Source organism: Patagioenas fasciata, chromosome 18, assembly GCF_037038585.1.
Source record: "Patagioenas fasciata isolate bPatFas1 chromosome 18, bPatFas1.hap1, whole genome shotgun sequence".
Lineage (NCBI taxonomy): Eukaryota > Metazoa > Chordata > Aves > Columbiformes > Columbidae > Patagioenas > Patagioenas fasciata.
Genome location: NC_092537.1, coordinates 13203629 through 13229668, shown reverse-complemented (window position 1 = coordinate 13229668; position 26040 = coordinate 13203629). Strand labels below are relative to the sequence as shown.

General features: G+C 50.2%; 1 protein-coding gene across 3 annotated transcripts in view; it reads right to left on the bottom strand.

The window, feature by feature from the left end:
* Window positions 1-26040, bottom strand: part of STX8 (syntaxin 8) — a 104983-nt gene that overhangs the window by 36805 nt on the left and 42138 nt on the right. For 2 of the 3 annotated variants that reach the window (XR_011741749.1, XM_065852696.2), the window contains exon 7: window positions 1615-1716. The exons of the other annotated variant lie outside the window; for it this stretch is intronic. Coding sequence is in view for 1 of the 2 variants with exons in the window: in XM_065852696.2 (XP_065708768.1) it covers window positions 1615-1716 (102 nt within the window). In the remaining variant the exon portion in view is untranslated. The remainder of the gene's footprint in view (window positions 1-1614; window positions 1717-26040) is intronic. 3 annotated transcript variants of the gene reach the window in all.

Here is a 26040-nt window from a genome sequence, read left to right as displayed (position 1 = left end):
AAAAAAGTCAGTCGTGAACTCTGCAGTCATACCTTTAATTCTACCTGTAGTTGGTATGAGAGCAATCGGAGACAAACGTCTCCGATGAGTCAACTTTAACCTCCAGAAGAAGCCACAGATTTACATCAACCAAGCTTTCAAAAAGGTATCACTGCTGGAGAACTAAATGAATCCCTGACATATATTGTCAGTGCTTGAAAAATGTCTCATTGCCAGTTTAAGCTCGGTCGCTTTTGCTGCTCTATCATCAATGATCAGAGCAAAAGCTCCTGCCAGCCAGAAACAGGTACGTGACCAAGTCAGCTCTCCACTTTCTCTTTACTAAACTACATAAGCCAAATTCCAATAACTTCTGACAATAAGTAAAATTTCTACAGAGCATGAATTATGCTTGTTAGCATCTTGAGTCTTCTAGTAGGGCAAAAATGAACCACGGACACCAGAACCAGACACGCTGCCTCCACAAGTGTCTCATCCCCACCAGCTCCCCAGGGGATTCATCCCCCACTCACTCATCCCCCCAACACAAGGACATTTTCTGACATCACCCGCCGCGTCCTCCCACAGCCATAGGATCACAGGATCATTTTGGTTGGAAAAGTCCCTCCAGATCATCAAGTCCAACCATAACCCACACCTGGCACTGCCCCATGTCCTGAGAACCTCATCTCCATGTCCAACCCTCCAGGGCTGGTGACTCCAGCACTGCCCTGGGCAGCCTGGTCCAATGCCCCACAGCCCTTTGGGGAAGAAATTGTTCCCCACATCCAACCTCAACCTCCCCTGGCGCAACTTGAGGCCGTTTCCTCTGCTCCTGGCGCTTGTTCCTGGGGAGCAGAGCCCGACCCCCCTGGCTCCAAGCTCCTTTCAGGCAGTTCAGAGATCAGAAGGTCTCCCCTCAGCTCCTGTTCTCCAGCTGAACCCCCCAGGTCCCTCAGCCGCTCCCATCACACTTGTGCTCCAGCCCCTCACCAGCTCCGTTCCCTTCTCTCAACTCGCTCCAGCACCTCAAGCCCTTTCTTGGCGTGAGGGGCCCAGAACTGCCCCCAGGATTCACAGTTTGGCCTCTCCGGGTCCCAGCACAGTGACGGTCACTGTCCTAGTCCTGCTGGCCACACCAGTGCTGGTACAGGGAGGGACAATCACCCCTAGCTCTTCATTCTATAGAGGAAACCTGCATTCACTCGCTCCAGGTGTATAACCCTCCCTGGCTGTACAGAAGGGATGTTACCATCTTGTAGGCAGCCTGAGGAGCCACCAGCTCTGAACGCCACCCGGCTGAGAGCACATTCCATGGGACCCCACCAGAATCGCCCTGCAGCACCATCCCCGCTGTCACTGGTCGGTCAGAGCTGGTAGCTAGCGAGGCTTTTTAAACTTAATTAACACATACCACTTAATTTCATACAGTCCTGTGATTTCCAACCAGAATATTGTGCAAGGCTGGAGTCGAATGGCTTAAGGCACGCAACACGCACAGCGAGTCAGACCTGCGACATTGGCTGAAGAAGTTTGGAGAGGTTGGGTTTTTCTAACTTTTCAAAGAAGCTGTCCCAGGGGGAGCGCTTCATTGTTTAATAACAGGGCAGGGTTTGTGCTCAAGCCATTTCCTACCACAGGACGTGGATTTCTTCTCCACCATCTTCACATGCCGCGTCTGGTTGCGGAGCTTGTCGTCCGTGTTCTCAACCAGGTTCGTGAGGTCGTCGATGATCTCTGGGGAAAGAGAAACATGACCATTAATCTCCGAGCCCCGCGGCACCGCTGCTCGAGAAGCACGCGCCTGCTGGAGGCTCCACAATGGGAACCAGCTGCATCCTTCTGTCTTCAGTGTCACAGAGCGGGGATCCACACGCACCGAAAATGTCCAAATCCTGGGGAAAACTGCACAAGAGACTTCGACTTCTGATTGATTCAGTGAGCGCCTCTGCTGAAAGAGCGGAGGGAAAAATACAGAAAGAGTAGGACCAGTTTAGGTAGCCACAGAGAATGAGATGATGGCAGCCTCAAAACACGAGCTAAAGTAAGAGAATTAGTGCATATGCTATAGGAAATCTGAAATTTCACTTCCTGGAACAGAGCATCTCAACCTCTGGTCATTACACGGTCGTTAAAACACATTCAGAACCACCATCTCCTAAAGGCTTTCGAGCGCGTTCCGGACACAGCTCCCGCCCGGTTCAGTTTGGGCTGTATGGGTGGCAGTTCTGCTGCAGCACAAATGAACCTCCGTGAAAACGGAAGCGCGCAAAATTTCTTCTGCGTGTATTTTCAATAGAGGGGAAGGAACATTTCGAGCCAGACCACCCTCAACCTCGGGTACTGACGACTTTAATTGGCCAGGGAAACGGGATCAGTTACAAGGCTTATACCAAGGGGGGTTGTTGGGTTGGGTTTTTTTAACACTTTAAATTGAAAGCCACATTCAGGCACCAAATTTCCATCTTGCTCTGGTTACACCTGCAGCTCTCCCATCCCGGTTTAACGGATCTCGGCAGAGGCTGCGCTCACAACCCACCCGTGCCCGGCACGGCCCAGCACTGCGTCCCAGCGCTGCCAGCACCTCCAGGATTAACACAGCGAGAGCAAAAGCCGGAGCACACAGCGCTCACTTAGCAAGTTATACTCTGTTCATTTTACACAGAGGAACCCTGCATGCACGTTGGTTGAGGGTTAAAGAACCAAGTCCAACCAAGAGGGCGGGGTTCTTATTAATTAACCTTCATTGTTTTGACTGTATTCCTTCAAACGAGAGATTTCCCAAGTATCTACTAGGAAACGGGATGGCACTAAACAGGGTGCTCCTTGCACTTCTTCCCTGTGACACCAGGAGAAAACCTAGCGCTTGCAGGGTGCTGCCAAGATGTGAGATTAGTTTTTGCAGCTTCCCAAGGACGCCTGTACAGCTCTGCTGCCCGCGGCTTTTACACCAGCGCTTCTACACCCGTTATCCTCCGCAACGCACCTTCCTGCAGCAACAGGTGTTGTAACAGCGCCTACGTCCTCAAACCTTTCCAAGCACCAGGCGCTGCTCTAGATAGAGAAAACCAGTCTGATCATACACATGGATAACAAAAAAACACAAATATGAAATGATCAAAGTTCTGAAGACACAAAGGACGTTTTCAAAGGCATGTGGAGCACGGAGGTTTTACATTCCCAGAGAGCTGGGAGATTCAAGCACCATCCTTCTAACACATGCTATTTAAGTCTGCCCCACAAGCACTCCATCACCTCCAGCCAATCCCCATGTTTCGATACCAGCATCAAGAAACTCCTGCACTTAGAAAACACACATCTTTCTTAAAACATGGACCCCGGTTCACATTCCTCAGCCTAAACCATCCAAGTATTTGCATGAAGGGAGGGCAGAGGGCAAACATCATCTGCTCTGTGTGCGCAGCTGCAGCTCTGCCCTATAGATCTAGATCCTACAGATCTAAACCATCCACCCTCCCATGGATAAGCAGCATCTCCCCAATACTGCGCCATTCTAGACATAAAATCGCATATTTGTGTAGCTGTTTATAATACTCAACATTTTCCTCTTCATCCTACACCTAAGCACATCTTCCCAAGCACCAGCAGGTACTTTATTTGAACGGCAAGGCTTGTTCAGTTCGTAGTTCAGATATTAGTTCTCCTCCCGCCCCCACTCAACGTTCCCATGTCCAACATCTGCAAAGGCAACAACATTTTGGGAAAATTTTATCTGTCCTGCGTGACTCGGCACGCAGGAAAAGCAGCAGGACGCTGCCCGCAACGCAGACGCTCGCATGTTTGCCTCGAGATGCAAAAAAAAGCACCGAAAGTTCCCATCGCTGTGAAGGACAAAGCGATAAGCACGCTTGGGAAATGAGAGACTTTCCTTTGCCAACACTGACCAGACCCTCCTTGAAAAACATCCTGGTGAACAGGCTGCAGCTGAATGAGAACGAATGCGAGCAGGGAAATGTTCTGTCACCATTTCACAGCCCAAGGCAGCGCGGTGGGGATGAGACCCAGAGCCTCCCCCTGCTCTCCCGTCCCTGGCACAAGCAGGAGCCATCTCTGAGCCCCAGAACTGGTCCGTACAGCTTGGGAGAAGCGTTTCTTCACATCCACGTGAAAACTACCTATGAATTTGGAAGACAAGCAGAGCTGCTGCCAGAGAATAACCCCAGGGCTTAGAAAGCCCTAAGAGCACCAATGATCCTACAGCAGCCCCCACGGACCAGCTCTTCTGACAGGCGACCCACCTGCAAGGCCCCTGGCAACCACATTCATGCTGAAAGATTTCCTATCCTCTCCCATTTGCTTGGCTACACAGCGAGCAGGTTCAAAAGGAAAACAGACACTTGAGAAAGGCGAAGGCCGGCGGCTCCCGCTGCGAGGCGGCAGAAGGGAGGAGCAGGAGCAGGCTGGCGCTGGAGGGGACCGCTGACCTTCCAGAGGACGTCTCTGTAACCCTGCACTGCCAACCACACTGACACCGCTCGCACAAGCCGAGCCGAGGTCCGTCTGCAGTGAAGCAGCATCTTGCAGCACAAGATAAAACCTACTGCACACCCTTGTAGGAAAATCTCAGCAATTTAAACCCTGAAGAAGTTTAAACAGCTGAAGTGGCAGAAGTTTGAAGGTTGGAGACGAGCTTGGGCAGGGGCTCCTGTACCAGCACGGACTTGTGCGTGAAAACTGGTTTCACAAGCCTTGCTGGTCCCCACGTGTGTCCCTTTGCGGGGGTGACAGCATCAGCCAGGTCACCGCGGCCGAACGCGCCAGGCGGGAGAGCAGAGCGCCGTGACACGAAGGCAACGGGTGTGTGGGCATGGCCACCTCTCCTCACCTCATCCCCTGATGATGCAGCAGCGACACAAAAACCTGTCTCTACAAATCTGGATACTTCTCCAGGTGATCAAGGCTACAAAATTCAGGCCGGAGCCCTCAAAAGGGCAGGATTTCTTCAGAAGCCTGGGATATATCACACGGCAAAAGTAACAGTGGGCTTTACAGATTTGAGATCAAGACGTGTACACCTTAAATAGGGACAATGTATTGGAAGGGCATAATTTTGTGGATAGAAGCCAGTCTGCTCCTGTCCTTGCTCCTGTGGCTCCGGGAGCTGCACTGGAGCGGGCACGGGCAGCAACGGGAATGGGGGTGAACGCCAGGCAGGGGCTTTACAAGCAAAATACTCAATGAGGGAACAGTGAAGCAAACAGAGCCCAGAAAAAATGTAGGTGGATATATTTGGAAATATTTGACTTGTTGCTGCTGTTAAATAACCCACAGCGGTGCGTTTTGATCTCGGGCAATGAGTGTTCTGGAGCAACGCAGGCAGCCGGGTTGAAGAGGCGGAGCGGCTGGAAACAGCAGCCGCTGCGGCTCCAGCGTCGATCGCGGCTCCTGCTCCTGGGGACGGCCGAGCAACGCCAGGAGCGCTTCCTGCTGCTTGCTTTCTTACACAAAACAAACACCAAACAAATGTTGGGTTTGTTTACTATTTTGCATTAGACTTAAAACATATTTTTGCCCACAAAAACAAATACAAAAAGAATTGAATCAGGTCTGAACTTGTCACCGCATCAGCTATCGCAGCCAGAAAATTAAGGCTTCTAAGCTGCAGCTGAACCAAAAGCATTGAAAAAAAAAATGTTCATGAAATTGCTCCATTGGTCACAGCAAGTGGAAGCGCTACCAATGGCACAGGAACCTTTAAGGAATCAAAAATCCATCTTATGATGAGGGTGGTGAGAGCCTGGCCCAGGTACCCAGAGAGGTGGTGGATGAACCATCCCTGGAGACATCCCAGGCCAGGCTGGACGGGGCTCTGAGCAACCTGAGCTGGTGAAGATGTCCCTGCTCATGGCAGGGGGGACACTGGGGGAGCTGGGAGGGTCCCTTCAACCCAAACCATCTGTGATTCTGTGATCCAGATTATTCAGAGATGTGAATTAATCAAATGATACATTAAAGGCAGAGAAAAATTACAGCATCTCTGAAATAAATATTTGCATTGTAAGTCAGAGTAGCATCACATTTTGCTGCTGCCACTTTTTGGGGTCCATCCATGTGCTTGTGTGTGTTCAGGACTCTGCTAAAAGTGACTATCAGAACGGAAAAACCTTCCCTGAAATTGCGGTGGAACAACCACCTGGTAGCAGCAGGGGGTAATTATAGACATCTTTTAAATCACATCTGCTAATAGCTAGAAAAATCAAGATTTATGCGAAGGACACCAACAGAAGACAGACGAGAAAAAATTGAGCAGGAGAAATATGTAATCCTAGGAATTCCTCAGAAGAAAAGCTCATTCTTCATTTCCTTTTTCCTTTGAAGATTTTACCATTACAATGAAAATCAGAAACATCCTGTTTTAATACCTAAAAACACTGATCCCTTCCCTCCCAACCTGGTTCTGCTTCTCTCCAGCCACGGCGCGGATAATTCCAGAGCCCCCCTGGAGACGGGAATCCCACCCATTGGAGCCGTAAGTCAGCTCCGCGGACGGGCCGTCCATCACGGGCCGGGCAACAAACCCTGCGCTGAACCCCCGCCAGCTGCTGGGGCTGCGTCCAAACGGGTCCTTCTGCTGTTCTCCCCTGTTCCCCCTCGAAAGCGCCGCCGGCTCCGGCACGGCTCTGCCCGCAGCTCCTCCATCACATCCCCAGCTGCCTTTCCCATCTGCCCAGAGCCTCTGCTGACGTTTCAAACCACCCCGCGGGTCTGAAATGGGGCTTCTCTGGCAGCCCCAACCTCTGTGGCAACTCAGCCATCAAGTCTTTCTACAGCTGGTCCGAAGTTTTCCAAGGGAACGGTTTCTGCTGGAAAACCGTTTGACAGATGATAAAACCAGCACATCCCAGAGCGCCCTGCACGCCCGGCCCTCCCGTGCTTTACCTCCGTGGTGATGCTCTTGATGCTGAAACAGCCCGGAGCAGCATGAAGTGAATAACCAGTTTTCACCTTGCAAATTAAATTCTCAATTTTAGCAACAAAACGAGAAGCCCACACGTTTCCAGAGAGCAAAAGCCCCTTTTCCAGCCCGTTCAGCCAGCACATCTTCCCTCCCTTTCTGCCCCCAGTGCCAATCCCCAGCTAAGCTGAGCAGTGGAGCCATCGGCTGCTGGGCTGTGAGATCATTCTACAGACACAAAATGGATATTGCATCTTCCTCTGCAGGGACTCAACAGCAGCAAGTTACGCCAGAGTTATGGCACATCCATCAGCACTGCACGTTTTAACCAAAAAAAGCGTAACTTAGGAGATGAGAAGTCACAACATGAAGCACAGCACACAGACGTGGAAGAAATGATCCCCCCCAGCGGTTCTGGATGCTGCTGCTCCCTCCACCAACTGAGCACCGAACACACGAGAATCCCTGTGGCTTCTCCCGTTAGGGATCTCGGGAGAAAGGGACCCGGTGTGTGGACACACAAGCGGGAGCGAGAGGCGGGCGCTGTCGGAGCGGGAGGGACGGGTCATCGTGGGAACGCTATGGTTTATTTTGCAAGAAACCATGGGGGCTTTTTCCTACTCTTCCTCCACTCAACGGCAGGAAAACGATCTGGTTGCCTTCCCGTCCGATGGGTCGCCCTGTTCCCTGCCCTGCACAGGTGCACCAGCCTTCTCAAAGCATGGAATCTTTTATTTAACCATTCTCCTTAACCCGCAGAGCCCCTATGAAGGGTGAACGTCTCTCCCCATGACGTAGAACAGGCCAGAGTTCTGCTTTTATACATGACTGTACACTAATTGATTCTTTTGTTTTATTTAAAACACATAAAAAGCCCCATTTGGTTTTGGCAATTGCACCTTTGAGTCGCGCTCATTTTGTCTGTGGAGCAAGAAACCCAAAAGTCAAGTGAAAATGGCCACATGAAATACAGCACAGGCAGAGAGAAACAAACCTGGGGTTTAGCTGTAATTCAGCAGAATGGTGTTGCTGACCAGACATTTCCTTGGAGCTGTTTGGATTTTCCATGGATTTAAATTTACAGATCACTCAAGAGTATTTATCATCTCCATGGTATACCCCTCTGTGAGTCATGGAAGACTGGAGTTGGCCTTAGGAAAAACATATAGACAACTAAAATCCATAACATTTTATGCTATGTAAAAGTACAATAAGGCTGGAATTCAGTGGAGAAGCCAGCAGGCTTTCCCTCCCTCCTTCAGGTCTCTGGTGCCTCAGGAGAAGAACTAGATACCAAAGAAATGAATCATATATCGAATGCCAACCTCTATACATCCAAACCCCATAATTACATTTTAACAAGAAAGCAGGCATTGTTCAAAATGCCAGTGGTATGAAATGAAGATTGCAACTAATGTAAGTACATCAGAAACCTAAAGAACCTCAGCGCGATGTGCCAGCTGCAATGTCAAGGCAGAGTGAAAAGAGAAAAACACAGTAAGAGCCACAAAGCCAAGAATCACAAGGTGTCTCGGTCGCTGCTGGCGTGCAGCTCCCCACGCCTCCTCCTCGCTGCTCAACCCACGGTGACACCCCAAATCCCACTGGTGTTCATGCTGATCCAAGCTCGGGATGCTGGGACACCGACGCTTTCTGCTGGGATGAGTTCTGCATGTCAAGCAAAGACCAAGATTTCCCCAACCCGACCTTCCCAAATTTAACTGGTGATATTTAATCTCTTTGTTGGCAGAATTTCATGTAAGTATTTAAATAAATAAATAAAATGCTAACTTCTCCAAGGGAGCAAACCAGCTTGCTCCTCTGTGTTTCAGCCGGCTCACTCTTTAACTCTTCTAATTTATGGGAGCTCCATGGTCCTTGGAGACAGTCAGGTTCAGAAGTCCTTCTCTGGCCTCCTGCCGCGATCGTGCTTTACGATGTGCCACGTGTCCAGAGCAGCCCCAGCGCCACAGGAGCCCAGAGGGGATCTCCCCTCCTGCTGCTGCGGTCCAGGCAGCACAGAGATGCCGCTCACTCTTCCCTGCTCCAGGTGATGGAGATGAAGAGGAGGGAGCTGGGCTGTGGGACGGCCAGGCCAAGCAGGGCAGGCAGGACGGCTCTTCTGCCCCTGTGCGTATGTGACCAGCTCCAGCCGGCCCTCTGTGCTCAGGTTATTACAGCGTGAGGCACCCGATGCATCAGCTGTGGCAGCAGAACCTTCTCCTTCACCCAACACAGCCCATGGGCTCCAGGTCAGGCCAGCTCTCTGCCCCAAGGGATCCTCGCAGAGGAGCATCTTCAAGATCAGGATTACTCCTGGTTCCCTGAGTTCCTGACAACAGTGAGAAACGCACAGACTGGAAAGAACAAACTGCTCCGGAGTGCTGTGCCCTCTGCCTGGCCTTGGGAAGGGAAGAGAAGCCCAAGCGCCCCGCTCAGACGGCCAAGGACCAGCCCACACCTCCACCGTAACCCTTTCCCGCTGCATCACCAAACCTTCAGCACCTTCAAGGCTGACACTTGCTGAAACAAGAGGGAGTTATTTGTTCTGCTCCAGAAAACCTCACCACCTGCTCCAAGGACTAAGAGGACACATCCAGGATCGCCGTTTCCACCACACACCTTTCACATCGCAGCCAAGCGGCCTCACTCATCCATCCCCAAATACGTAAGAATATATCTGGGTCAAACTTGGGATACTCTCGAGCGACACGGAACACTTCATCCTCTCAATAGCAGGTCCAGAGGCAGCCGACGGGCGTTTGAAATACATGGTGGTGACAGAGAACCATCCCAGGCTGTACTGGGTTTGCACGGCGAGGTTCTGATAGTGGGGTGGCTACAGTGGTGGGTTCTGAGAGAAGTCGCTAGAAGCTTCACCCATATCCGACAGCCAGTGTCAGTGGGCTCCAAGACGGACCCACCGCTGGCAAAGGCCAAGCCCATCAGCAATGGTGGCAGCGCCTCTGGGATAAATGTAGTTAAGAAGAGGGAAAAAACAGCACAACTGCAGCCAAAGAGGAGTGAGGATGTGAGAGAAACAGCCCTGCAGACACAAAGGCCCGTGAAGAAGGGGAGGAGGTGCTCCAGGCACCAGAGCAGAGATTCCTCAGCAGCCCATGGTGCAGATCATGGTGAGGCCACCTGTTCCCTGCTGCCATGGAGGTCCACGGGGGAGCAGAGATCCACCTGCAGCCCATGCGGGTCCACGAGGGAGCAGAGATCCACCTGCAGCCCGTGGAGGTCCATGGGGGAGCAGAGATCCATCTGCAGCCTGTGCATGTCCATGGGGGAGCAGAGATCCACCTGCATGCTGTGGAAGGGACTCAGGCTGGAGCAGTTCATGAAGAACTGCATCCCATGTGAAGGACTGATGTTGGGGAAGTTCATGGAGAACTGTCTCCTGTGGAAGGGACCTGGAGCAGGGAGGAGTGTGAGGAGCCCGACCCCAAGGAGGAAGGACCAGGAGAGACAAGGTGTGATGAACCACAACCCCCATTCCCCATCCCCCTTTATCGCTGGCAGGGAGGAGGGAGAGAAACTGGAAGTGAAGCTGAGCCTGGGAAGAAGGGAGGGATGGGGGGAAGGTGTCTCAAGATTTGGTTGTTTCTTGTTTTGTTTTGTTTTTCTCATTATCCTACTCTGATTTGATTGGTAATAAATTAAACTAATTTTTCCAAGTCAAGCCTGTTTTGCCTGTGACATTAATTGCTAAGGAGATGACCTCAATGTGAGGAGATGATCGCGACCTCCGAGCCTTTCGCTATGTTTTCTGTCCTGTTTCTGTCCGGCTGCGGAGGGAGCGATGGAGCAGCGCTGGTGCCCGGCCCAGCACCCAGCGCACCGGATCATCCACAGCTACGGAGGAGAACACAAACAGCGGTGTCCATTCCAGCAAACACAGTTATTAGCTGGAGCTGTTATTTTAAAAGCACACACTGAGAAGTTTTCCCTTTTTCCAGCTGCTTATTTTGTTTTATTCAAACAAAATCCATGGACATTAATTCGAGCTGTACTTAATTGAATAATTTCTCTAGGGAATAGTTTGGGGAGAGGTTTAAAGCAGCCTGTTTCCAAGAGCCATTACTAATTGGCATATACCCCAGCATCAGTGTGCCAACCAAAATAGTACGTTTTAATGTTACTGGAACTACTCTCAGTCCAGATGTGTTGAGAACTCGCAGTGATATAAGGCAGGCAATAACTATATTCACATGATATAGTATTTTGAGCATCCTTCTCCAGTTATCTGGGAGGAGATAATCCTCTCCTTCACTAGAATACTGGAGAGTGAAACCAGGTCATCTGTTCCTCCCAACAAGTGACCTTCCCTTTTATTTACCATGTCCAAAGCAGACCAGCCAGTACCTAGTTATCAAATGGATATTAATATTTAAAAAATCAACAAACCCTCTCGTAAGAATGCAAAGAGGTGACCGGGACACGGCCCCGCGCTGCAGCGCTGCCTCCCGGGCAGCTCTGACCTCTGCTCAAATCCCAGCGCTCCAGCAACACAAACCCACAGGATTTTTAGGCCAGACTATCGCAACCTCCACCAAAGTCTTCAAGTTATAGGGACAATGCCATTAAACCATTTTCTACAGACTTGAGAGGAAGCAAGGAAATACTGCCACTAATAGAACAACAATAAATTCCCCATCTCTAGGGCAGGTCAGGGCACTGGGAGACTGGAAACCCCCCTATATTTGTGTAACAAACCCCTGCCGATCAAACCACTCTTCCTGTTCTGTTTGTCTTCTGCACACTCGTCACAGAAAAAGAAAGGACAAAAGCTAATTCAGGCTCCATATGTGTTTGGTTTCCTTTTATCCGAGCGTCCAAGCAGGATTTACACAACGCTGTCAGAAATTCCTCATAATATCCACCCCACTTTCTTTCGGTAGCTCTAATTTTTCCCAAGTTCACACACCACTGCAATACCTTTCCATAGATAGCAATGGCTTTAATTACAAACACACATCAGTTGCTGTAATTATACTAAGGTAGAAGGTATAGCGATTCCACATAAAACACCACTTGGCTACTAAACACCGGTTTTTAGCCAAAGTTTTGGGTCCATTTCTCAAGAAATCACAAACAAACAAAAAGCCCAAACACCAACAACGCCCAACACCTCACGTTATGCTCCGTGCAGCTCTTGTCACTCTAAGATATACTTGACAATTACTACTTCTATACTTAAACTGTGCCCCCGTGGCAGTAACATCATGTAGCGCCTGTGGGTACCAAAAACCAGGCCTTAGACCCACTGAAAAAACAGAAAATGAAACAGTGAGACAGAGCACCTCACCCACCTGGGTCCCAGGCACCCCAACCCAAACATGCACCTTCCTTCTACGGGATGAAAATAAAATCGCATCCATTTTCACAACCCGGCTGGAGAGAATAAGGTACCTGTAGTTCATGCATCTGTGGGAGGATGCAAAAAGCCAGCGCGCTGCTTACTAAGGGTTTACTCACAAGAGGTGCTCCCCATAAACCGCCCCGGCTCGCACGCCACCCGTCAGCCCCACCAGACATCAGGGCTGGGACGTCCCTGCAACCAAGGGGGACCAGGACGGGACTGGGAATGTCCCTGTGATGGAGTGGGGTTGGGACAGGGCTGAAACGTCCCTGGGATGGGGCTGGGAATGTCCCTGTGATGAAGCAGGGGTGGGATGGGGCTCGGATGTCCCTGGGACATCCCTGGGATGGAGCAGGACCAGGACAGGACTGGGAATGTCCCCATGATGGAGAGGGGTCAGAACAGGGCTGGAACATCCCTGTGATGGAGCGAGGCTGGGATGTCCCTGTGACTGAGTGGGACCAGGATGGGACTGGGAATGTCCCTGTGATCAAGCGGGACCAGGACAGGGCTGGAACATCCCTGGGATGGAACAAGGCTGGGAACGTCCCTGTGATGGAGTGGGGTTGGGACAAGGCTGGGAAGGTCCCTGGGATGGCGCTGGGAATGTCCCTGTGATAGAACGGGGCTGGGATGGGGCTGGAACAAGGCTGGGATGCCCCTGTGACCAAGCGGGACCACAACAGGGCTGGAACGTCCCTGGATGGAGCAAGGCTGGGATGGGACTGGGAATGTCCCTGCGACGGAGCAGGGTCGGGACGGGGCTGGGAACGTCCCTGTGATGGAGCAGGGCTGGGATGGCCACGGCTTCCCGCTGCTGGATAACCCTGCGAGACCTTCCTCCCGGACAAAGGCCCCGGCACTTGGGAGTCTCGACACAAGTTTCCCAAGCACCTTTGAAAGAAAAAACAAAACCAGCTCATTTCTCAAAACCTGCCCAGGACACAGCCCCGGCTCCAAGGTGACTGAGAGTGACGGTTATAAATGGGTAATGTCATTTTGTCCCCAGGAGAAAAATCACCAAATTGTTCGGCTTTGCTGGGAGCGGGGCTGAGCAGAATCGGCCCGTTCCGCTGCGAGAGCCTTCAAAGAAAGAAATGCTGACATTCCTGAGATGTCTAGCAGGCTGCGCGGATGTATACTCATTCCTACTCAAATTAAAGAAAATTCAATCCAAAAAAGCAGGATTGAACTATTCCCGAAGTGTTAACTGTAACACTATTTCCAACCCGCTGGAACATCCCACATTTTTCACATTAAGAAGTTTAAAAGTTAGTGAAACACTTCATTGCTGCCACGGTCCTTCCAACTGAGAATTATTCAACAACTGGAGATTAAGTGCTCGGGGTTTCGAAGCAGATTAAGAAAGACTGGAAAAAATGACCAGCAGTGTTCTTGCATAGCTGGAGCCCAAAAATATATTACATGGACTGCAGTTTGAGGAGCAAAAAGGGAATATAGCTCAACGTGCTGATGTGATGCTGACTTCAGTGATTCAAGCTTTAGTGGTTTGCTCCTTTCCTTCCAGTTTCACTCACGTTATGAAGGGGCAGAGCCACTCAGGTGGGACAGACACACGGATCGGTGGCTTGTCCTGCTCCAGAGGGTTTCTCAGGGGGACCGACACCGTTCAGAGCTCATCCCCTGCCATTAACCTCACCCTTCAAGGGAAGATTGTTTTGTTGGCAACCTTCTCCCAGACAGGTCAACCTGATCCTGTCTTCAGTCTCCAAATAAGCTCCATGAGCTCCTCCTCATCAACAACCTCTGCAGAACACCAAGGTGTCCTGGGGACAGCAGGGTGACCATGAGCCAGCACTGGGCCCTTGTGGCCAGGAAGGCCAATGGTACCTGGGGTGGGTTAGAAGGGGGTGGTCAGTAGGTCAGAGAGGTTCTCCTGCCCCTCTGCTCTGCCCTGGGGAGACCACCCCTGGAATATTGTGTCCAGTTGTGGCCCCTCAGCTCCAGAAGGACAGGGAACTGCTGGAGAGGGTCCAGCGCAGCCACCAAGATGCTGAAGGGAGTGGAGCATCTCCCGTGTGAGGAAAGGCTGAGGGAGCTGGGGCTCTGGAGCTGGAGAAGAGGACACTGAGGGGTGACCTCATTAATATAAAGGGTGAGTGTCAGGAGGATGGAGCCGGGCTTTTCTCGGTGACAACCAGTGACAGGACAAGGGGTAATGGGTGCAAACTGGAACACAAGAGGTTCCACTGAAATATGAGAAGAAACTTCTTCCTGGTGAGGGTGGCAGAGCCTGGCCCAGGCTGCCCAGGGAGGCTGTGGAGTCTCCTTCTCTGCAGACATTCAAACCCGCCTGGACACCTTCCTGTGGAACCTCAGCTGGGTGTTCCTGCTCCATGGGGGGATTGCACTGGATGAGCTTTCCAGGTCCCTTCAAGCCCTGACATTCTGGGATTCTGTCATGCAGCAGCAGATGTAAAATTTAATTTAAAGAAAATTTCACTGTGTCAAACCCTGGCCCCTAAATACACGAAGGCTTCTCTTCACCTCAGACAGGGCTAGGAGCTCACACAATCTTTTCCATGATCTTCATGTATAGCCCTAAGGAAGATGCCCACAGTGCATGGGGACACAGCAGGAGGGCTCATCGAGGCCCTGCACACCCAGGGGCTGACAAGAACTCCAGGAAAGTTCATCAAAACCACACTCGAAACAACCAGCCACCTTGCCAACAAGCTCATTTCTACCAGGTACTGCCAGTCTTCTCGGCTCTACACATCTGCTGTTAAACCGCTTCTAAAATAATTCAGTCTCACCTGAGCATTAAGATACTTGTTTAATTCTGCTCCAGGTATTTAGAGACGAGGAAAACACAGAACCGTGAGAAGCAGGGAGTTGTCAAGCTTGCAAAACACAACTGCCATTTCAATAAACATGCCGGTTGGTAAGAAGCCAACAGAACATCACAGTGCTCACCACAAGAGCATCACGCTGTGGACAGCTGCATGGCATTATCCTCTTGGATCACAAATGGGGAGGAAAGCCACTTTAGAATTGGTCTATCAATCATGGGAGGAGCCAGAAAACTTGCAAGTGCTTCATGGCTCCAGTATTGAAAGCAGCTGATAAAGCTGAGGTCAACCCAGGCACCTGGGACTAATCTCCAGCTGACATACTTCATCAGGCTCTACTGGAATCAATGGTAAATTGACTAAATTAGCAAAAGGAATACATCACCTAACAGCATGCTCGGTGCTGAGCAGTCCCAGCAATCAGGACCGCGCTGAAGCCATTCCTCCCATACTGCTGGAATTATTTGCGTCCTACCTGCCCAGAAGTTTGAAACAGACCAAAAGCAGAGAAAAAAGTCTCTCGAGTTGATGGCTCAAAAATGCTCCATTCCAGGTCTGCAGTCATGGAAAAAGTTCCGATTACTCAGAGAAGTGGTTAAAACAACAGCCGGGGTGGAAAGAAGGACTTCCACAGATAAGACGACCTCAAGTCTACGAATCCTGGTCAGCCTGAGCTAATGATTTTCTTTCTTCCCATTTCCTTCCACCCAAACTTGTGCCAACTTTCCACATGCCCTCCCAAGGCTTTTCTGCAGATGTGGCTGAACACGACTGTTTAGCGTGGCTCCGTGCCCGCGGATTTCTGCAGAGCAAGGGAAGGCTGTTACACAGAGGGAGCCCTTACGCAGCTGCTCCGCTCCTCTATGATTTTCTCCTTTCTACAGCTCATTTGTTGGAAGGACCAAAAGTGATTAATTGGCACAAGCTGCACAAAGCTGAGGGTTTAGTGCCACTAAGCAACGTGTCTGTAGGACACTTGAGGAGACCGTGGCTAAATACGGGTTTGATCTCGACGCACAAGTTCTGAATTTCAGCGTGACGAACTCCAGCGCAGGAAGGAAACCTTAAGCCTCCACTTTATCAAGCTACACAAATACAGGGTTTATCAAACTGAAGAGATTAGTGGTGCTCATTGTGCTTCTGCTGCAACTGTTGGCAGAAGCTGGATCGCTCTGGGATGGGAACGGGGCAGCGAGAGTCCGTACAGCACACAACTTCTTCTCCAGCCAAACACCTCTGTTGCAAAAATAAAGAAAGAATGTGAATACAGACAGGGCAAAAAATTACCTCAAGCTCTGTGTGTGCTTTCTCAAAATCATTATTTCTAATGACCCAACTTATAACATCCCACTTAAAAGAAAAATGCGCTGATACTACAAAAGGTACTTCTAGCCCGGGGATTTTATTCTTCCTAATTTTTAACTAGGAAAACCCTAAGCCATTTTTGTCAATTGTTAAACCCAGTTCTGAGCATACTGATACTAATCTGTTGTTCCACATCACGGTAAAAAGGCAGAGATCTTTCTGACAAGTAACAAGTGAATATATTATACCTGCAAACTCACTGCTCTTCAGAAGCTTCCTACGTTTGATCAGACACCAAAAAGCCACAAACCTTTTAGCTGACAAGCCCGGTTTTAACAAAGCGCAATGCAAAGCTCTGCCATCTCCACCCCGTTATGTATCGCAAGGCGAATGAGAAAGATCTGCCCCTTTTCACTTGGGAAGGGTTCAGCCTCAGGACATCTGGTCGGGCAGGCTCCAGTGTCTGCTCCTCCACACGGGCTGGGAGAAAGTTACAGATGTTTTCATCTTTTCTTTGAAAGGACAATGAACTCTCGCTGCCTCATTCCCAACTCCAATAATTCTGCAACCCAAACGGATATTAATTGATAGACGCATTGTACGAATCTCCACGAGCACAAAGGATCAGATTCAATGGCCTGGCCGAGGCCATTATGTTTCTCTCTTAAGAAAAACCAAACCAAACCCGCTTCGGACACTCAACACGGCTGTTAAAGCCTGTCCCAATGCAGTCCTGCTTTAGAGAACCCCCGGCCCCAGGCAGAGCTTCCCCTGCACTGGGGACAACAGTGACCACGGGCCCACCTGGGCACCCCAACCCCTGGAAACACTGATAATCCTGTTTATAGCCCCTTTCATGAAACTGAGGCAGGAATCAGAAAGCATAAGCTACAATCTTTACCAATGAATATCAGGGAAAAGCTGTCATTTCCAAGCGAGCACCCACAGCCGTCCCCCCATCACCACACGTTTTAGCAGACGGAACAACCCGGTCGTTCTTTAACCTGCACTGATTATGCTGGAGATGCATAATTTGACCATTTGACATGTTTTAAAACCTTATGAAGTATTTGATATGAGCAGTAACAGGTGCGCCAAACACAAATGGTACCTGCAGCCTGGCCAAGGACGAGACACTTTGGAGTCTCTGGATTCTGAGGTTTCACATCACCAGGATTTCAAGATTTCAGATGTTCTGGGCCTCAATCTTAAATTATTTTTTCAAACCCTCTTAAAACACATTTAATCCTTTGTTTTCTTTCTGAGGAGAAAGGTTTCAAATCTGGACTGTCAACCTGCATTCCAGAGCGTTAGCCTGGCAAAGCAAAGCAGCTGAGCTGTAAATCTCCAAGAACAGGACTTGTCAGGGAAATCGCAACTCGGCTGTAGCTACGAGCCCAGCTCAGCACAAAAGCCAACAGAACAAGAGCAAACAACCCAGGCAGCTCCGGCACAACTCTGAAAATGAATCCTGCTCCTGACAGAGCAAGCTAAGCTCGCCTATCCAAGCCCGGCTTGTAGCAGCATCTCCGCACCCGGCTTTAATGTGCAGTAGTCGTGTCAGAGCGCACTGCGAGCAGCCGCACAGCTGAAGTCTGCACATCGTTTTCCACCACCAGCACCCGATGCGAGGATTTGCAGTTTGCAATGTGCTCTGGAGGGCTGAATGCTCGGTCCCCATGAGCCCCGAGAGCCCAGGTCCCGTTGCCACTCGAGCGGCTCCACTGGCCACAAACACCCACACTGAGACTCAAAAGCAACAAGATAAGCTCGAAAGAATTAAATTCTTCCAGCCAGACTTCAACGGAAACCCAAACGCCAGCAGCACAAAGTGGAACCCGCGGCAAAAGGGTGTAGAGTGGTAAAACTGATAAAAATAGAAAAAGCGCAATCTCCTTGGCGCCCCAGGATAATGGCAGGTTACCCGAGTGTCTCAGCTAATGTAATAAAAAAGTGTGAATGTAACATTTTTTGATCATTGCACCATCTATTTATTCAGATTTTCAGATTTATAAGTTAGCTGCTTAAAAGAATTCCATTTTTGCAGTTTTGGAAAAAAACAACTTGAGGCTCAGCTCCGCTCTAGAGTGGCTCGGAAAGGCCGGGCTGATCCGCAGAAGACACCTCGGCAAGAGGGGCTGGTCGGACAGCTCTTCTGTCAGCACCCCTTTCACCAAACACTCCACCGTCTAACTCAATTACTTCTTATACTTTCTACTAAAGTCCTTTATTAAATCTCCCTTCCTACCACACGTACAATGCAGAGCTTTGTGTGGCAGGCTCTTAATGTCATTCTTTCAGCTCCGGTTCCCCGCCTGTGTCTCTGCTGATCTAACCACCCCAAGTGGGAGTTCATCTCCTCACCTTCACTGCTCAATGCCATGGCCAAGTCCTCTTACTTCTTCCAAAAAACTGGGCAAACGCTTGTCATGATCAGCTCAGACCAGTTCTGTTGAACTAAACAGCGTTACCACAACGCTCTGCTGCCAAAGTCTGCCAAAAATATCCTCATCCTCTAACAACTGTAACCGTAAAGTAGCTGGTTTACTAATACATCCAGTTACTAGAACCACATCGAGTCTTTCCTGTCTGGTTCCTAAATGAGCAAGAAAATACACTGAAGTTTCGCTCTAAACTAAGAGCAGTACTATGATACAAGTACTACAATACCTGTACCTTGATACCTGATGGAAAAACATTGTGTAGGGGCACACTGTTATCTACCCACATAGAATCACAGATGGTTAGAGTTGAAGGGACCTCCCCAGCTCCCCCAGTGCCACCCCTGCCATGAGCAGGGACATCTTCACCAGCTCAGGTTGCTCAGAGCCCCGTCCAGCCTGGCCTGGGATGTCTCCAGGGATGGTGCATCCACCACCTCTCTGGCCAACCTGGGCCAGGCTCTCACCACCCTCAGGGACAACAATTCCTTCCTCATGTCCAGCCTGAATCTCCCTCCTTTAGTTTAAAACCATCCTCCCTTGTCTTGTCACAACAGGCCCTGCTCAAAAGCCTGTCCCCATCTTTGTTATTGGTATGGAAAGGCCGCAATAAGGTCTTCCTGAAGTTTCTCTTCTCCAGCTGAACACCCCCATGTTACTTCTGTCAGCATCCAGGGCCACCAGAACAGACGCCTGTACTGCCACTGTGATACAACCTCCCAGCTTGTCCTGCTCTGCTCCCCATCTCGTACTCTCCATCTCCTGTGCACTGCCCCTTCCCGTGTGTCCGATGGCTCCCCAGGGCGGCAGGGACGAGCGGTCGGGGGGAGGTGATCCTGCGTGGCCACGCTGCGGTGGCCCCGTCCAGGAGGTGCCGCGGGATCACCCGGGGTCTCCTCTCCGCAGACTTTTCAACAAAAGACACTATTATAAGATTAAAAGCTAGTTGAAGTAATTGTGTATGGAAATTCCTTTTATTAGGGTTGTGGATAGAGTCTTATCAGGTTTCACGGCTCAGAGAGCAGGCTCTGGCAGGCAGGCATGTTCGTTAATAGCTATTCCAGCTGTGGCTGACTATTTCTGCTCACCTGGTTTTTGTCACGGTGAAACAAGACACATCGCCATGTTCTACAACAGATATTTTCGCTAGAGGAACACATTGCTCCTTCGTCACTTAATATCAAGCGCTCAGCATAATTAAATTGGTTAACACAACACCTCCACCATCCAGCAGGCACAGATACCCCGTTGAGGACACCGCAGAGCTGCTGCTTATTCCTGGCACGGGTCTAAAATGGAAAAAAAGAGCTGGAACAGCCACTAGAAGAGAGTCTGCTCTGGTCTGCAGTCCAGAAGCAGGTACTCAACTTCATCGAGTCAACACTTGAAATGGGAAATGTTACAACAGGCAAAGAACAACAAACAACAGACAAGAATTTGACCAAAGAGTGTAACCATCATCGTGGGGTTATGTTCCTATATCCTCTATAGAGAACTGCACTCCTGCAACCCAGACTAGCGACAGAGCCCAGGGAACAGCAGCAGATGTGCCAGGGAGGGTCAGTGGGACATGAGGAAAAGGTTCTGCACCCAGAGGTGCTGGACACTGAACAGGCTCCCAGGGAGGGGTCACGGCCCCAACCTGACAGTGTTCAAGGAGAGACTGGACAACGTCCTCAGACACACGGGGTGACCTGTGGGGTGTCCTGTGCAGGGACAGGAGCTGGACTCCATGATCCTGTGGGTCCTTCCAGCTCAGGGCACTCTGTGGTTCTAATCAACGCAGCTTCAAGGAAGCCACCCAGGTCAGGAGCCCCAGGACGCGCACCAGCAACGATCACCTTCGTGGGGGTATTCAGTGCCTGGTTTAAAAACTTGTGATCGCCAAGGTCTAACACTTACTGTACCACCAGGTACCCCCTGGTAGGTACATATACCATGGCACAAGACAGAGCAAAGGGACAGAAAACAGTGATAGAAACACAGAGAAAAAAAACAGAGCAGAAAGGCTGAGGAAAGCAAATATGCTGGTAGAAAGAAAAGGGATGGTCTGGCAAGCTGGCACGTTCCCTGACCTCAAATTTGACCATGCAGATTGGTTCAGACATTTTGATTTTCTACCTCAAGCTGTGATCAGCAGGCATCAGTTCCTTCTCAAGGAGGCTTAAACAGAGCACTGCAAACCCACCTGTCAAAGCCGGACATCTTCTCCTACCAGCATCCGAACACACACAACACATTCCTCCTAGAGAATACCAACATGTTTTGAAGTCCTGGCTGAACAAAACCTTCAGCTTCCCTTTCTTCTCCTACCATTTGCTTCTGCTTTCACTGGTATTGTTTCCCAACTCTGAATGTCCTGGAGATGCTGCTTTTGAGAGAAGACACACAGAAAACCTGCACTTGCTGTCGGGGCACGATGAGCAGCACAAACACTGCAGAGAGCACAGCCCGAGCCACACAGAACCCGCTGCTTTCCTCAGGGTGCCCCAGAGGTTCCTGACACCTTATTCTTACAGGTCTAGAGCTGCAGGCGTTTCAATAATTAGCAAAATATCATACATAGAATCACAGAATCATTTTGGTTGGAAGAGGCCCTCAAAATGATCCAGTCCCACCATTCCCCAGCCCTGGCACTGCCCCATGTCCTGAGAACCTCATGTCCGTCTGTCCAACCCTCCAGGGATGGTGACTCCAGCACTGCCCTGGGCAGCCTGTTCCAATGCCCCACAGCCCCTTCCACATAGAAATTTTTCTTATTATCCAGTTTAGCAAACACCTCATACACTCTAAGCATCCTTTTTCCTCCACGTTCTCTTCATTCTCTTGGCCACAGGAGAACGACGTGCGCACCGAGTTAGCTCCGCTCACAAGCACCTCCCCGGCACCTCCTCCGTACGGACCGGCAATGCTCCTCGGACGGGCCTGTCATAATTCTGGGGTAAATGAAAACCAAGCACCAAGACGAGCACTCATTTTCTGATGTTTATTGGCTGAGGTAATGGCTCCGAGCGGGAAAAGCGCCGCTTTCCGAGGGCAGAGCGCGCTGTTTGTAATGCACGCTTTTGAAGTCCAGCAAGAAAAAAAACAAATAAAGAGGGTTTTGTTGGTTTTATGTGCGAGGTTTTGTGTTCTCGCTTCTTTTTTTTTGAACGATGTGATACAAACCAGCTCGATACACAAATTAGAGGTGATCTCATCAGTCCATTAGCCCCACTATAGCAAGACCATCGCTGGCGAGGGGATGTGCTGGCCAGATACGGCTGATTGGCCTGCGAGGAGCATTAACACGGGGGTACAAACGCAGCCTTCATTACACAGGCAAGGCATGGCTCCCCGCTTTCAATCCCCTGCAAATAGTTTCGCCGCATTGAACAGTGGGATTTGAGAGCAGCGCCTCCCGCTCCCGCTCCAGTATTTGGGCAGAGACCGAGGCCGGTCCTGCCGCTCCCCGGACAGAAGGAAATGACCCCCAGACATCATCTGCATCGCTGGTTCCCACAGCGCCGGCGCCTTGAACAGCGTCAGCCCCTGAAAGGAGGGCAGGAAAAGCACTTGAAACTTCAGTAAGAATAGTAAACCATGGTTTAGAAGCCTTTGCCTTTCATTTCTCATAAACTAGAGCTCCATCACATCTTTGCACCAAGTTTCTTTTCATTTCTTTGTTGCAGAATGAACAATGCTCACAAGCTAAGAAAGCCTCATGTCTAAGATGTTTCTGTTTTCAATCGAGCAGCAGAACTATTTGTTTTCCTAGTCAGTGATGGAATTAAACAATTTGTCTTTGAAAACTCCATAAGCCTTCACCCTGACAACCCCCCCATCTGCTTTTCAGATTAAGGTACTTTGATTTTTACCAGCTAAGGGTTTATGAACTGCTGTATAAACCAAATTACTCTCATAGTAAATTATTTAAAGCTTACATGTTATTTTTTAAACCTTTCCCCACAGAGCACTCTGGAGATTCAGAAAGGAAAGGCTCACCAGGGCACTTTGAATTTCAAATGCGTAGCAGGGAAACCCACGAAGCTTCCAGAAACTCAGATTAACCAAAAAACCAACAACAAACATCCCCCTGGTTATGTGAGGACGAGACACAGTCCGGGAGACACTTTTCAGGGTAGTGCTGTTACAAAAAAGAAAGCAAGCAGCTCCATTTCAGTGGGAGGGAGCTCTTTACAAACAGATTAAACTCATCGGAGGCAGCATTTATCCCCTCGCCGGTCTCCGCCTTGCTCCCTGGTTGAGAACAGGGGCAGGAGAGATGCTCGGTGCTGGTTTCGGAGGTCGGCAGCAGCAACACACGGCGCGGGTGTTTGGTTTAGTGGGAAAGCCGCCCCGCACGCTCCCGCCTGCTTTGGCTGTGCCACAAAGGGCTGGAGCGTCCCAGGGCACACGGCCACAGCGGTGACCCACGGCGGCTGCTCAAACCGGCAAGGAGCAAGGGGAAATCCACGGGGCCCTGGCGACTGTCAGGATATAAAGCCAGTAGGAGCTAATTCATTTTCTGGCCACGAGCTGTGGGACAATTTGCTGTGCACAGGCAGAGATAGGGGCAGCGCTGCTGAGCCACCCCAAGCCCCCTCTCCACTCTCTGGACAAACTCTTCTCCACTGGAGAACCAAAATAAGCACAAAACCCCCGATTTGCAGTCCCAGCGCTTCAGCAAGACTCCTGCAGGGACGAGATGTGCGTGGCTATGGTATGAACCAGTATCCTTCAGCGAGCACTAGCAACGCACCTTTACCTTCTGCTACATATTGAATGCTAAGGAATCATCCACCAATTCAATTCTTAGATTCTTAGTTTTAAGACAGTAACTGTTCCCATAAATTAACACCTGTAAATTGTTAAAGAAACTTATAGCCCTCGGCAAGTTAAGAAGAGTGAGCAGCAGCTCACAGCGAGTGTCCCTTGGGGTGTTCCCAGGGCAGAGCACACAATGGGATGGGGTCACACCCCACGTCCCAGACCTGCCCTTCACAGCCATTTGTTCCGCGCCGCTCTCTTCCTGCTACGTTTTGTCACTGACGCACTCCAGCACAAAGAAAAGTGTGTTACAACAGCATCACAGCAACACTGGGCGATTCACTTGAGATGTCTGGTCTGCATGTGCCTGTGGTGCAAAACACTGGCTGACGTGACCAGAAGTGCTGATTTCCAGTGACCGTCCCCTCTGCCACCAGCACAGCTCAGCAGCAGCCAGGTGAAACGAATTATTTCAATTAACTAATGAAGGAAGAGCAGGCATCAGCACTAACTCCCAGAAGCGTAGTACAGCTAAATCCAGCTGACGTTCTGCTGCAACGCTGGTGGGTTCCTGGTGCTGCAGAGGCTCCTGCCGTGTCCCACGCGGCTCCAACAGCGCCGGGACGGGGCCTCCAGCCGCAGAACGATCAATCATTTCTCCAGTCACACCACCATTAGCAGACTTCAAACTGAGGGTCATCACACAACTGGCCCCCAAAAGTTGTGAGTTTTCTCATGTAAAGTGCTGGGGACAGAAGGTCTCAGCTCCTGTTCTCCAGCTGAACCCCCAGGTCCCTCAGCCGCTCCCATCACACTTGTGCTCCAGCCCCTCACCAGCTCCGTTCCCTTCTCTCAACTCGCTCCAGCACCTCAAGGCCTTTCTTGGCGTGAGGGGCCCAGAACTGCCCCCAGGATTTGAGGTTTGGCCTCCCCAGGTCCCAGCACAGGGACGGTCACTGTCCTAGTCCTGCTGGCCATACCACTGCTGGTACCAGCCAGGATGCTGGCGGCCTCTTGGCCACCTGCTCTGCCTTGGATGACTTCAGAGTTTTCACTTCAGCATCCCCTGCTAAAGCTCCCGTCTTTTTCAAGGCTCCTCCTTACCGTCCCGGCATTCTCTCCTCTCTTCCAGTAAGATTTCCTCAGCCTTTTGTATGATAGTTGGCTACATGAAAAAAGCATACTGAGTATATATAAAATTTACACTATACAAGCATCTCTATTACACAAGCATCATGATCTTGGTGCCAAATACATCTCCCTACTTTCTAGCATCTGCACTGATCAAGTTTGGTCCCACTTTATCAACAGAACCTCCTCTCAAATCCCCAGTTCCAGGGGGTCCTGCCCAGGGACACGGCGCTTCACAACACCTTAGTATTGGGAGGGCTGAAAACAGCAATTCTTGAGCATAAAGCCAAGCCCATCTATCAGCAGTACTCAAAAAACCCAAGTGATACGGATTATGAGGAAGAAAAAACACTCCAAGGTTTTCTGCACAAGGAAATAACAAGCTCTTGAGCTCACAGCTTAGGAGAGATTTGAGAATTGGAACATCAACAGCAGTTTGGTTCAGCCACCTAATAACCAACCATTTCAACCAAGCTCTGTTTTAGCTGGGAAGGGTATGACCCCCAGAGTGAACGCTGAGCCGTGCTGGGCTAAAGGTGCCTTACGCCAAAGCCACGGTGCTGGTCGGCAGTGGGGCACAAGACAAACCCGCTAAAAGAGACACGCTTCAAAAAATTAAAATATTAAGAATAAAGCAAGAGGAAACAGGTAATAACAATCTTAAGAGAGGTGGCAAAGTGAGGGCTCTTGCGGGTGTTTTTTTCCCCTTTGGAAAAGAGCAAGGAACTCATTCTCTCATGCAAGATGTTTTCATTCATGTTGTCACTCTGACATCTCACTCGCGGGCCCACCAAACAGCCCAGGGAAAGGTCAGGCGCTATACATCAAGCAGCAATGAAAAACAAGAAACGTCCTGCACCGAGGACACGTTAATGGCTCCTTCCAGTCACCACGTACCCTTTTTAAGACTTGAAGTTGCAAATCTCTATTCAGCTTTCACAGCACAAATAGCCACAAGAAAGCCGCCCAAAGCCCAGCGTGCCGAGTCAGGGGGATTCGATACGAAGGTCACTCCTCCAGCCCCGGGGAAACCGCTTCAAACCTTTAACAGACACGAGCACAACGATACTCGTATTGATTTCAGGATACGAGACACAGGTCAAACGCCGAGTGCACGAAAATAATTCACACTTCCAGAAGAACATAAAACCACTAAATACTCAGGAAAGCCCTGTGCTGGCATCGGTGGGGTGCAACAGGTCATTTATTAAGGCAGATTAATGCACCCACAAAACCCACAGCGTTCAGACGATTCTGACCTCTCTAGATCGGCTGCTGATGTGATCAAGGTCCAAAAGAAATTAACCTTTTCTGCTGAAACAGAACAATAAACCGGCTTCC